The 13,224-nt window shown below is 41.5% G+C and overlaps 1 protein-coding gene across 1 annotated transcript; it reads right to left on the bottom strand.

Moving 5' to 3' along the window:
* Positions 1-261: 261 nt before the first annotated feature.
* On the bottom strand, positions 262-10,906 carry LOC100700328 (zinc finger protein 260). Its single transcript, XM_005463636.4, has 3 exons — positions 10,480-10,906; positions 4,200-4,457; positions 262-2,074 (listed from the first exon to the last, which is right to left on the bottom strand). The coding sequence occupies exons 1-3, from the start codon at positions 10,649-10,651 to the stop codon at positions 744-746; spliced, it is 1,761 nt and encodes a 586-aa protein (XP_005463693.3). The 5' UTR covers positions 10,652-10,906; the 3' UTR covers positions 262-743.
* Between the last annotated feature and the right edge of the window lie 2,318 nt (positions 10,907-13,224).

Below are 13,224 nucleotides of genomic sequence, written 5' to 3'. Positions count from 1 at the left end.
TCTGCTCCTGGGCCCCGGTAACCCTATCCCGGGTAGGGTGAACTGTTCCGTCGATGGTCTTCTCATAAGGATTTTCTGAATCGTTCTGTCTGGTTCCTCACCCAGGATCAATTTGCCATGGGAGACCCTACCAAGGGGCAAAAGACCCCAGACAACATATCCCCTGGGATCCCTGGGACACACAAATCCTTTCACCACAATAAGGTAGCGATTCACGCAGTCACACAAATACACAACCAAACACAAATTTACTTTTTATTGTACATGTTTTCTTAATGTAAAAAATCAGTTTGTACATTTCTGTAAAACAACATCTAAAACAAAAACCACAAAATAAGACTGAACACTCTGTTATTTTGCTTTCATATATTAGTAATTACTTCAAAAAAATTTAATGAATGAAATCTTTATTTGAAATTTAAGACACATTAATAAACAGCAGAACTTAACAACGATCCCGCAGAACAGGAGCACACTGAACTTTAACCATCATGAAATGTAAGATCAGGTTTTCCCTGATACAATTATAAGAACAAGGTAATAAGCTGAATAAACAAAGCTGAGAGTTCTTTACTTTCCTGGACAGAAAATGCTGATTTGAGTATTGGTGATCTTTTTACTCAGGTGTTGCAGTGATTTCACTCCTGATCAGTGTGGAATACCAACGTACTACTACGACTCACAGCTGTCCCACCTTTTCTAAGTATCACACTTTTCACCAGTATGAATTATGATGTTTCTCATTAACTGAGTGCTGTAACAATTTTTTTCCCCACAGATTCTACAGCCTTCGCATAACTGTGTGACCTGTGTGAATTTGTGTGAACTTTCAATCCTGATTTCTGAGAGAATCTTTTTCCACAAGTGCTGCAACTATATGGCTTCTCACCTGTGTGACACCTCATGTGACGTTTCATGTTCATCCACTGACTAAATTCTTTTCCACAAGTGCTACAAGAATATGGTTTCTCACCTGTGTGAACTCTCACATGTGTAGTCAGCTGGGATTTAAGGATAAAAGTTTTCCCGCAGGTGCTACAAGAATATGGCTTCTCACCTGTGTGAACTCTTATGTGAGCATTCAACCCTGATTTGTGTGTGAATACTTTCCCACAGGTACTACAAGAATATGGCTTCTCACCTGTGTGGACTCTCACATGTGCAGTCAGCTGGGATTTAAGGAGAAAAAATTTCCCACATGTGCTACAAGAATATGGCTTCTCACCTGTGTGACGTTTCATGTGTGTAGCCAGTTGGGATTTAAACAGAAAAGTCTTTCCACAGGTGCTACAAGAATATGGTTTCTCACCATCGTGATCCCTTGTGTGAGCAGTCAATCCTGAGTTGTAAGTGAATACTTTCCCACAAGTGCCACAAGAATATGGCTTCTCGCCTGTGTGACATCTCAGATGTGCAGTCAGTTTGGATTTAAACGGAAAAGTCTTCCCACATGTGCTACAAGAATATGGTTTTTCACCTGTGTGATCCCTTGTGTGAGTGGTCAATCCTGACATGTAAGTGAAGACCTTCCCACAGGTGCTACAAGAATATGGTTTCTCACCTGTGTGACATCTCACATGTGCAGTCAGTTTGGATTTAAACAGAAAGGTTTTCCCACACATGTCACATTGTTCAGTCTTTTTTCTTGCCCCACTTTGATCCTGACTCTCTGACACAGAAGCCTTTTCTACTCTCTTACTGTCACTTCTCTTTCTGCGACATCTCTTCTTCTTCACCTGTGCATTTTTAGGTGACCATGAGTCCACATGCTGGCTTTCATCCTGATCTCGGCTCTCTGCTTCAGCAGACCAGTGAGAAATCTGCGCACTCCTTGGTTCTGCTTCACTGTATCCACTTTCTTCATAAGCAGGAGTCACTGTGAATGCATTAGCCTCCAGCTTCACTCCCAGCTGTTCTCCCTCCTTACTTTTGTTGAGTTCCTGCTGCTCATCTTTAATCTGTGGAGACTCTGGTTCCTCCTGGTCCACACTGGAGCTCTTCTCCTGGTTACAGACCTGCTGTTCTGTGAGAGACTTCTTTTCCACCTCCTTACAGACATGTAGTTGTTTGAGGTCTGAAGAGAGAAATGAAGAAAAACTTTTTTACAAAAGTACAAACACCTGAGAAAATATATTCTGATCTGAACCATGAACAAGTCTCTACATAGTGAGAATTTACCCAGTGACATTTGAAGAATTTTTGGAATTCAGCTACACTGGAGGGATCTCTAGTATGAACTGGCTTTTTAAGGCCAAAAATCCAAATCTACACAGCCCTGAGTGGAAAAGGTGAGTACCCCCTAAACACAATAGCTGGTTGGGACACCCTTAACAGCAACAACTGCAATATTCTTTTAAAGCTATGGAGGAATTTTGACCCACTCTTTGTTGCAGAATTGTTATAATTACACCACATTAGAGGGTTTTCGATGAACCAGCTTTTTATGGTCATGCCACAGCATCTTAGTCAGGTTCAGGTCATGACTTTGACTAGGACACTCCAAAGCCTTCATTTTGTTTTTCTTAAGGCAGACTTGCTGGTTTCTTTTGGATCATTGTCCTGCTGCAGAACTCAAGTGCCCTTCAGCTTGAGGTCTCTAATAGATGGCCAGATATTCTCCTTCAGGATGTTTCAATTTACCACAACAATCCTTGCAGGTCTTGAGGCAGCAAAACAGCCCCAGACCAACAGCCTCCAAAATGTTCCACTTTTGTCTCGTCAGTACCCTGAATATAGTCTTGGGGATTATCAAGACTGCTTTTTGGCAAAACTGAGACAAACTTTTATGTTACGGTTTTGTAACCCTTTCCAGATTGATAGACACCAATGACTTTGTTTCTGAAGTTTTTCTTTACATTGTAGTATGATGTATTGGTTTTTGAGGGACACACAATCATTTTCATAACTTGAACTGCAAATAGATAATTGTAAATTTCTAAAAAAAGTTATTATGGTACTATTTACCTAAAAATACAACCTAGGCCTCAGGCGTTTTTTATATAACCATTTAAATCTATTTACAGAACAATCAGGTGTGCTCCATCAAATAAGAAGGCACACAAATTATTTGTGTCACTCCAAAAAAGAAGTTTCTGTCCACTATAAGGCAGAGGAGAACAGCACAGGCCTAAACCCTGCAGGTCTGACAGCAGGAGGTGTGTCAGTCCTGTTTTCCATGTGGGAACAGCGTTTACACTGGAATCTGCCTTTGGTGTTTTCAAAGGCTTTATGGTTTTTCCTATAATGGTGGGCCGGTCTCTAGTCAAAATTCCCGGGCCGATTTTATGTCCCAGTTCAGCCCTGTATGCAGCTCATCTGCAGTCTGGTGTTACTTACATCTTCCTATTCGGAAGGCAGAATTTCCGAGTTCTAAGCACAATCAAAAGCACCACGACTGCAGTTTTCGTGTTGGATGTAAAAAGTGCACAAGACGCTGTGATGCAGGCTAGAATCATGGCGGCGGTCAACAACGGTCCAGGCGTGGGATTTCTCTTGTGGAAATGTGCACATTATTTTTTCCTTTCTATTGGTAGGTGGCACAGTGCACTTGTGGCAAGTAAGCAAGCTAGAAGACTGGCAGTCTGGCTGGGTATCCAGTTACGGAAGCAACACATTAACAAGAGAAGTCTGAGTAAAACCAAAGTTACTTTCCCTAGTAACTAGTTACTTTGAAAGTAACGAGTAACTTGAAGTAACTGAGTTACTTTTGATAGAAGTAACTAGTAATGTAACTAAGTTACTAATTTAAAAAGTAACTTACCCAACACTGGTTATATGGCATGATTTTCAAATTTAGTATCTGTGCTAAGTGAACACAAAGGTATCTGTCACTGAGGTGACCTGCTTCAGATGTGTTTTACTAGCATTTCTACTCATATTCAAAACTTCCAACGAAATATCATATCCCTGTGCTTTCAATGATTTTTAAGAACAGTGAACATCTTAATCAGCTCCGTTACTGAAGCGGTCTGAAAAAACAGAAGAAAATGCAACATCATTTTAATATTAGTTAGAAAACGAGCAACAACAGTTTAACAAAAAACAAATCACTGAGCTCACAGCTTAATTGGTTTTCAGACTTCAGTATCTTCTTCACTTAGACGATGTAGGTTCAGTGTTAAATGTTAACAGAAAAGAGATGCATTCATGCCGCTTATGGACCTTCATTTCTTCCTGTGAATCATCACAGTTTTACAGACCTATTCTGTGCAGCTTTATCTCAGGTTTCCAGATAGTCGCCATCAGTCTGAGCCGCTCTTCATTATTTCTAATGCTGTCAGCCTCCAGCTTCAGTCCCAGCTGCTCTCCATCTTGACTGCTGCAGAGTTCCTCCTGTTCCGCTTTCATCAGTGGAGGCTCTGGGTCTTCCTGGTCCACACTGAAGCTCCTCTCCTGGTTACAGACTTGCTGGTCTGTCAGAGGCTCCCCTTTCCCACAGAACTGAAACTGCTGGAGGTCTGAAGACAGAAATGGAGAAAAAAAAGAGAAAATTATATATATATATACAATTATATATATATATACATATACATACATATACATACACATATACAGGTCCTTCTCAAAAAATTAGCATATTGTGATAAAGTTCATTATTTCCTGTAATGTACTGATAAACATTAGACTTTCATACATTTTAGATTCATTACACACAACTGAAGTAGTTCAAGCCTTTCATTGTTTTAATATTGATGATTTTGGCATACATGACTCATGAAAACCCAAAATTCCTGTCTCAAAAAATTAGCATATCATGAAAAGGTTCTCTAAACGAGCTATTAACCTAACCATCTGAATCAACGAATTAACTCTAAACACCTGCAAAAGATTCCTGAGGCTTTTAAAAACTCCCAGCCTGGTTCATTACTCAAAACCGCAATCATGGGTAAGACTGCCGACCTGACTGCTGTCCAGAAGGCCATCATTGACACCCTCAAGCAAGAGGGTAAGACACAGAAAGACATTTCTGAACGAATAGGCTGTTCCCAGAGTGCTGTATCAAGGCACCTCAGTGGGAAGTCTGTGGGAAGGAAAAAGTGTGGCAGAAAACGCTGCACAACGAGAAGAGGTGACCGGACCCTGAGGAAGATTGTGGAGAAGAACCGATTCCAGACCTTGGGGGATCTGCGGAAGAAGTGGACTGAGTCTGGAGTAGAAACATCCAGAGCCACCGTGTACAGGCGTGTGCAGGAAATGGGCAGGAAATGAGCTTAAGGCCGCTATCGAAGCATCCTGGGCCTCCATAACACCTCAGCAGTGCCACAGGCTGATTGCCTCCATGCCACGCTGCATTGAAGCAGTCATTTCTGCAAAAGGATTCCCGACCAAGTATTAAGTGCATAACTGAACATAATTATTTGAAGGTTGACTTTTTTGTATTAAAAACACTTTTCTTTTATTGGTCAGATGAAATATGCTAATTTTTTGAGACAGGAATTTGGGGTTTTCATGAGTTATGTATGCAAAAATCATCAATATTAAAACAATAAAAGGCTTGAACAGACAGGAATATTATTCCAGAATAAATACACTTTAACTTTAAATATTTTGCTCTCCATAAAAATATATCCTGTCAAAATTATGCAAGTTAGAAATATGAACATGCTGCCAAAAAACCACAGAAAAAAATAAATGAAAGCACACACAAGGTTCGAGACGCATGTAGACGGAGCAAAGTGTGCCGATTTTGTTCAACATTACTTGGCAACAGGGAAAGTGAGGCAAGTTGCAAAGGAGCATTTGTGACAGCATCATACATGCCATGTCCATGAACTGACAGATTTCCTTGCTGAGCTCAAAAACTCTATTGAGAACTTTTCCCCAACTCAGCCAACGGACCTCTGTATGATAAGAAATGTCGGCAAACTGAATCTATTTCCCACATAAAAGACTGAAACTGACGGTGATTTAAACTTTTAGCTCAGATAAAATTTACGGTTTGCATTACGGTGATCATTACATGCTCCGTTTTTAGGACTTCACCACACAACGTTTCCTGGTGTGTGATGCAGTGATATGCTGTTAACTCACCGGTACAGTTCTCTTCCTGCATCTTTACTAGATCCTACATCCTGCACAACCATCTGTTGTCCCAGGGCAGTTTCATGTCGTTACACTTTGACATACGTTTTCAAAAATGTCTTTTCCTGTCGTTGTCCCGTGCATCGATTTAATGTCAAATATTTCCTCTCCACGGATGAAGATGGCCAGCTGTGCAATGTCCATCATGTCTATACTTTCATCCACAGCAAGAGAGTATGCAATAAAGTTTTTGCTTCTTTCACATAACTGTGTTCTTAAATCAGTGGCCATCTCACAAACCCGATCAGCAATCGTATTTCTCCTCAGGCTCACATTTGCCAAAATCTGCGTTTTGTCTGGACACAAGACGTCGCACACCTTCATCATGCAGCTCTTCAGAGTGGTACCGGGCTGATTTGGCTTTCTCCTCTGCTACAATAAAACTTGCTTTCACAACAGCTTCACTTTGTGATTTTGCTCTGGTGAAAAAAGTCTGCTGAAATGTCAGATTCTTCTTTAGCTCTTCTACTTTCTGTAGTTTCTGCTCTGCATTTCGGTTTTTCAGCTTATGGTTTGACTCGTAGTGCCGTCTTAAATTAAATTCCTTAATTACAGCCACATTAGCTCCACTAATAAGATACGGGTTTACCAGGAATGTCTGTAAACATATATTCAGCCTCCCGCCGCCGGTGCTGAAAGGCTCTGCTTTCAGAATCAGCATTTCTCTTCGCCATTGTGAGCGGCTAGCTAACAGAAGTTTGACTTGATTGACGCGGGAATGTTCCTAGGTAGCCTAGCGTTCAGCAAGGAGACTGCAGCGCTGCATTATGGGATCTGTAGTTTGTGTATTATTAGCACCTCATATCACCAGGCAATGCATAACAATAATAATAAATCTATATAAAATGATCTTGCGGGCCGGATATAGATGTCCGCCGGGCCGGATGTGGCCCACGGGCCTTGACTTTGACACATGTGCTTTAAGGATTTAAAGTGTCTTGCTAGGGGAGAGTGAGAAGAGGTTTGGAGCAGCCTTGAGGCCCTGCTGCAGGAACAGTGTAAAGATGCCACCACAAAGGAGCCTACAAAGACAAAGACCCTTCTCCTCTGTTCATTGTCTTCAGACTCTGATTCAGAGGAGGAAGCCTTGTGTAACAGGGGCCTGAGTTTGTACAGAGCAGAATCCACCATCAGCGAGACAGACTGTCTGCTGCAATGGTGGTACAGTCGAGCAAGAACCCACCCACAGCTGGCCTGCTAGAATTTAGTCCTGTCACTTTCTCCCATGTGAGAGACTGTTCTCCCTTGCAGGTCACTTATTAACAAAAACAGAGAGCTGCCCTGAGCTCTGAAAATGTGAACAGGCTAGTTTGTCCAAGTAACTGGCTAAAAGAGATGAACAGTAAATAAGCATGGAGGTATTGTGAGTCCATTGGGTTTGTTATTTTTTGCACTAAAATGTTTGATGAAGCTGGTCAAATAACCTTTTCTGTTTCTGCCTTAGTTTGATTTTAGCACTCGACTTCAAATGATATGAAGCTGGAGATCTTCTGCAACATGGACAGCAGCAGTTCCAGAGTTCAGTGCAGCATTAAGTATAACGACTTCAGGGGTTACATAATCTCCTCTTCCATTATTACCTACTTGGATCAACTCGCCACGACTCGATTCGGATCAACTGGATTTACATTACAGTCCAGTTTACTAACCTGCATGATTTTGGTTATAGCAACGACCACAACTACATAATTAATTAACACTATAAAAAAATCTGGACGTCGAGGCAAGAATATACCTGCTGCTCGCTCTGTGGCTTTTCGTCAGATTTGGGGAACACAGCGTTGTGTGTTGTAGCCATTTCCCTCATTGCCTGGTTTCAAAAATGGCGATCTTGATTTTTGTGAGGAAGATTCTCCCAAGACTCATAGGGTGACCCTACTGACTAGCCAATTGGTGGCATGCAGTCTGTTGACATCACATCGTAGTACTTGCTCTGATTGCTTGGAAACCCAGGCTGACTCTTCTAAGCAATTAAGAGTTCACCTTTGTCTTAAGGCCAGAGAAAGGTGAACCGTAGAGCAGCTAAAGACATTTTTATTTCAAAAAGCTTTTAATCAGACCAGGGCTTTTATGATGTTTTTGTTATTGCGTTGTGTTTTTGTTACCTCTCTTGTGAAGCACTTTGTGACATCGGTCTGTAAAAAGTGACAGATAAATAAACTTTTCCCTTTTTTGCTTGTTGGTTTTGCAGCTGGTGAGCTGTCTGTGTGGTGGCTGCTTACTCCTGCTCTGTGGAGAGGAGTGTGTTTTTGGGACGTGCCCTTTTTGACTTACTTTTCAGTTTAGTGAGCAACTCCTGTGTATAGTTTAATTAGTAATATAAATATCAATAACAGCCTTTAATTGAACAATTTTGCTTTCATGTCTCCTTTTTTTCAAATCAGAAAATTTTGTGACTTTCCCACATCCCCTGGACCTTATCGGGGAGCGTAACAGGGAACCTTTGCCCATCTTTGCTTCTGAGAAACTCAGCCTCTATGACTCTTTATCTACCCCCGCATGTGACCTTTTCCAAAAGTTTCCAGCACTTAGTTTTGCAGCTGTTTTTTGTCCCGGTCTCACTTTTTTTGACATGTTGCTGCCATCAAAATTCAAAGTGACGTTTGTTTCCTTAAAATTTTTAAATTATTTGGAGTTTAAATGTTCAAAAATGTTTTCTGTGTTTTTTCTGAGTAAAACAAGACTTCTAAAATCATTACACACTGTCTGTGTTCACAAGAGCATGTCAATGTTTACAGAATTGACTTTTACTTTCTTGTAACTTTTTTTCTGTGGTTCTGAAGGTCTTTTGAAGTTTTTTTGTTGGACATTGGCTGCTTTTTCACTCATTTTCAGTTCAGTCCTTATACCTGAATATTGTTTTGTTTATTAGACCATCTTATTAGATGGCCTATTTTCAAAGAGACTTCAATAATATCGAAACATTGTGGGATCATCACCACACAGAACAGAACAAAAGGCAGAAACATCCGAAGAAGAGCTTTGAATGTACTTCAAGTCACCTGGAGAACTATTCCTGAAGATATGAGTTTCTCTGATACACCGGCTACTAGCTGGTGTATCAGAGAAACTCAGGAGAGTTTTCTCCAAGCACGACATCCCAGTGTACTTCAGACCCAGCAACACACTCAGACACAAACTGGTTCACCCGAAAGACAAAACTCCAAAACACAGACTGAACAACGTGGTGTATGCTGTACAGTGCAGTGAGGAATGCCCAGACCTCTACATCGGAGAGACCAAACAGCCACTTCACAAGCGCATGGCACAACATAGAAGAGCCACCTCCACAGGACAAGACTCAGCAGTCCATCTGCATCTTAAGGATAAAGGTCACTCTTTCGAGGATGCCAATGTTCACATTTTGGACAGAGAGGACAGATGGTTTGAAAGAGGAGTGAAAGAGGCCATCTATGTCCACTGTGAGCGACCATCTTTGAACAGAGGCGGTGGTTTACGACACCAACTGTCTGCCATCTATAATCCAGTTTTGAGATTCCTCCCCAGACGCCTTAACGCCCACTCACATCCTGGGCCATCTGACCTCAGGAAATCACATGATAGGGTGGGGCCAGGTTTCACAATGAGCTCACCCGAAACCCTGGCTGATTAGGTCCCACACCCGCTTTCACACCTTGGCTCATGTGATTAGAGGATCATCAGGGGGTCCTTTGTCCCTCCTTGGGGGGAAACTCCCACTGGGTTTAAATCTGGGACTCTCGGCCATTTGACCTTAGAACTGAAGAAGCTTCTCGGATGAGAGGTGAAACGTCTTCAAGCAACTTAAAGAAGTCCAGACGCTTTTCTTTGCAAGCTCCTTTGACTATTCCTGAAGATAATTCAAGAAATGAGACAACGCTGCCTGAGAGAGTTCAGACTGTGATGAAGAATAAAGCTGGTCCTACCAAATATTCACTTTCAAGCTTCGTTTTATACAAACTCTAATTTTTGCATTTTATACTATATTTACATTTATGTTTAGCAACATATGAGGAAATCAGAGGCAGCTCAAGACTTTAAAACCTGAACTACATGCTGGCCTTAAACTCACTGCTTTATCAGCAAGACTGATCAAGGCTTGATTAAAGTTCATCATGGCTTTTATTTCTTTTCAGGGTTTTAATCCTGCTAAACAATAATCTCACAGATGAAGCAGAACTCAAACTGCACTGATTGTTTCGGTATGACTGTGAAAAAGCCAAACACACCTGACTGCAGTCTTTAGCTGATGCCCAGTGTCTGACATTTTATACAAATTAGACTGAAATAAAATCCATAAGCAAGGCAAGGTAACAGCTTTCTGCTCCCAGCTAACATCAGAGAAATCCCGGAGACGCTGACGAGCTTTCATGTTTTCATCAACAGAGAGGAACCTGAGCTCAGCACACATGTCCGTACCTGAGCCGTGTGAGTGTGTGTCGGGTCTCCGGCTGATATCCAGCAGTCTGCGCTGACTCTCGATCTCCTCCTCATACTGGACGATGGTTTTCTGAACCTCGCAGAAGATTTGTTGACAAACAGCAGTCAGCCTCTCCTCTATGAACTCTCTCAGAGACTCAAGTGAACACATGACTGCTTCAGCTGCGGAGGATCCATAGAAGCGACCGCGACGCTGTGTTGTTGGTGTTTGATCGACAGGAACAGGAGCGATACTTTACTTTGTGTCTCTGAGCTCAGCCCTGTTTCATCAGACAGCAGTAAAGTCTCGGCACGCGCCGCTCCTCTCCCGCCCTCGCTGCTTTGCTGTGGTTTGCTGTGCGCGGTCACGTGACGCCATGAATCGTTTCATGTCTTACGGAGTCTGGCAAGGGACATGCCCCTCGCGGGCCTGCGTGATACACAGAACAGCTTTGGATAAAAACACTCAGACATATAAACATAAAGCTTTCATCAACCAGAGGTTAATCTTCCTCTTCACTTTTTAACAGCTGGTTCATCTTTACATAAAGTGGCTCCAGTGTGTTAAACAGGGATATCATCACGTTCATTCACAGGGAACAGAACTGGTTCCTTTTTAAACCTGAAACCTGGTTATTCCGTTATTGTAAATTGCCAATAGGTGTGAATGTGAGTGTGAACCTGAGTGTGTGTGGCTGTTTGTGTCTGTGTGTTAAACCTGTGACAGACTAGCAACCTGTCCAGGGTGTAACTCTCTCACCCCATGGTAGCTGGGATAGGCTCCACGGTCCACCCCCCCAAGATAATGGATGGATGAAACCAAACTTATTTCTTCAGCATGCTTCGCTGGCTTCATGTTTATCTTTGAAGAACAGGGCAGCCTCTATTTCTACCTGTTCGTGTTTCTACAGTAGAATCACCATGGCAACCACTCTTTGCGCTTGTTTGGAACTTTACACTCTGAAATATTAAAAGATTTAAAGGATGAGACAGCTCAGCACAGCATGTTATTAACTTCACACATGAAGTGGTTCAGTCCAGTCAGACTTCAGTTTTGCAGCCACCGTCCACATCTTCTTTTGAATACCACAAATTAATTTCACATTTTATGCACACATCAACATCATTCCACTATTTAACCCCCAAAACAGAAATATGCCACCCAGTGGCGGTCCTAGCCTGTTTGGCGCCCTGGGCGAAGACTCCCTCTGCCCTCAGCAGATTAACTACAGCAGCAGAAGACCACACCAGCTGCTGCTTCTCTCTGGTCTAAAAGTCGGACAGGAAAACTATTCTGAAGAGTTAAATCACAAAAGAACAAAACAAAATCTAAAAGTTAGACAAACAACTTAAAAGATAGAGAACTAAACTGTACAAATACTTCACAAAGTACACCTTAATATGATGAGAAGGAATTTTAAAAATGTAAAAAAAAATAATAAAATTATTATTCAGACTCAGCACAGAGCATCCTGTACCCCAGAAAAGATTTGTAGTCCCTCACATCGATGTAGTGGCACCCATCCTGTTCAGTCTACGTGTACAGTGAAACCTGTAAAATGCTGCCATTCATATGAAAGTGCTCTATTTACAATGTCCACTGGATTTTTTTAAGTGTGGTACTTGTTATGAATAAAATGATTAAATAAAGCTGTCTTTTATGATTTCTATATACTTATTGCTATGTGCTCATTAAAGAGTTGGCACTCCATGTTTTGAGGGTCAAAAGCTTCATTCAGCCCTGTGACTGAATTGAATTACTGTGATTGACATGTACAAGTGCAGAGGGTTTTGCCTCATGCTTACACATCATGCCATCAGGATGATGTTTTCTGGCCCAAATGAGTCTAATCAAAATGCCCCGAACTTAAATAATAAGTAGAGTCAGCAGGCTTAGGATTGCTAGATAATTTTAGTAATCAAGGATAGGCAAGGGAGATGGTTTTTTTCATTCTTTGTTTTGTTACAGGAAGAGCAGCAGATAAAAAGTGAGGTCAGACGTGAACAAAGAGAGGAGAAGATCAGGCAGGGAGACAGTAGCACCGCCATGTCACTTCAGCAAGAAGAAGTCATAAAACTGTTGGCCCACTCCAGGGACATCCTTTGTGTGATATAGACGGCTGATTTCACATCGAGGACCAGCGTTGTAAACTTGTAATTTCAACTGCTGAGGCAACTAAAATCTTTTAAACCATAGACATTCTCCTGTACTTCCATAAGAAAATGACCATGTCATACTGGAAAACATGCAACGCCTCAGTGAAATACATAAAAAACTACTTTGTGGAAAACAACTTTTGTTTTTCAAATTGGATTGGATTGCATTTATATAGCGCTTTTCAAGGCACCCAAAGCGCTTTACAAATAACTGTACTGCTCCCTCGTTCTTCTACAATCTGTCCTCTCTCTCTCTCCGTCCCCCTCACTCAATAATTATCAGTGCAGGTTGGAGATCCACAATCAACAACAGTAGTTATGTTAAATCATTATCAGTGAATGAGGGTAAAACTGAAAATACAGATTAATAATCTTCTGTGAATTTGACCACGTGTCCTCTCTCACCTGTTTTTCTTTACCTAATGCTCTCTTTGCTTTCTTCATCCAACTTTCTCTCCCTCTCTTTTTCATTTTCACATGTGTGAGTGCCTGTTGTATGTGTGGAAAAGAGAACAAGTGTGAGGTTTTGTAAAGGTTCAAACTTTGCTTTTTACTTCACTTTTTCGCTCTGTTAACACAACTTTCTTT

The sequence above is a fragment of the Oreochromis niloticus genome, unplaced genomic scaffold, assembly GCF_001858045.2.
Source record: "Oreochromis niloticus isolate F11D_XX unplaced genomic scaffold, O_niloticus_UMD_NMBU tig00002600_pilon, whole genome shotgun sequence".
NCBI lineage: Eukaryota > Metazoa > Chordata > Actinopteri > Cichliformes > Cichlidae > Oreochromis > Oreochromis niloticus.
This window is presented reverse-complemented; position numbering and strand designations above follow the sequence as displayed.

Coding starts and splice junctions, on each gene's coding strand:
- LOC100700328 (XM_005463636.4), bottom strand. CDS start 10,651: ATGTGTTCACTTGAGTCTCTGAGAGAGTTCATAGAGGAGAGGCTGACT. Junction 4,458..10,479: donor CACACACTCACACGGCTCAG/GTACGGACATGT, acceptor TTCTGTCTTCAG/ACCTCCAGCAGTTTCAGTTC. Junction 2,075..4,199: donor GATAAAGCTGCACAGAATAG/GTCTGTAAAACT, acceptor TTCTCTCTTCAG/ACCTCAAACAACTACATGTC.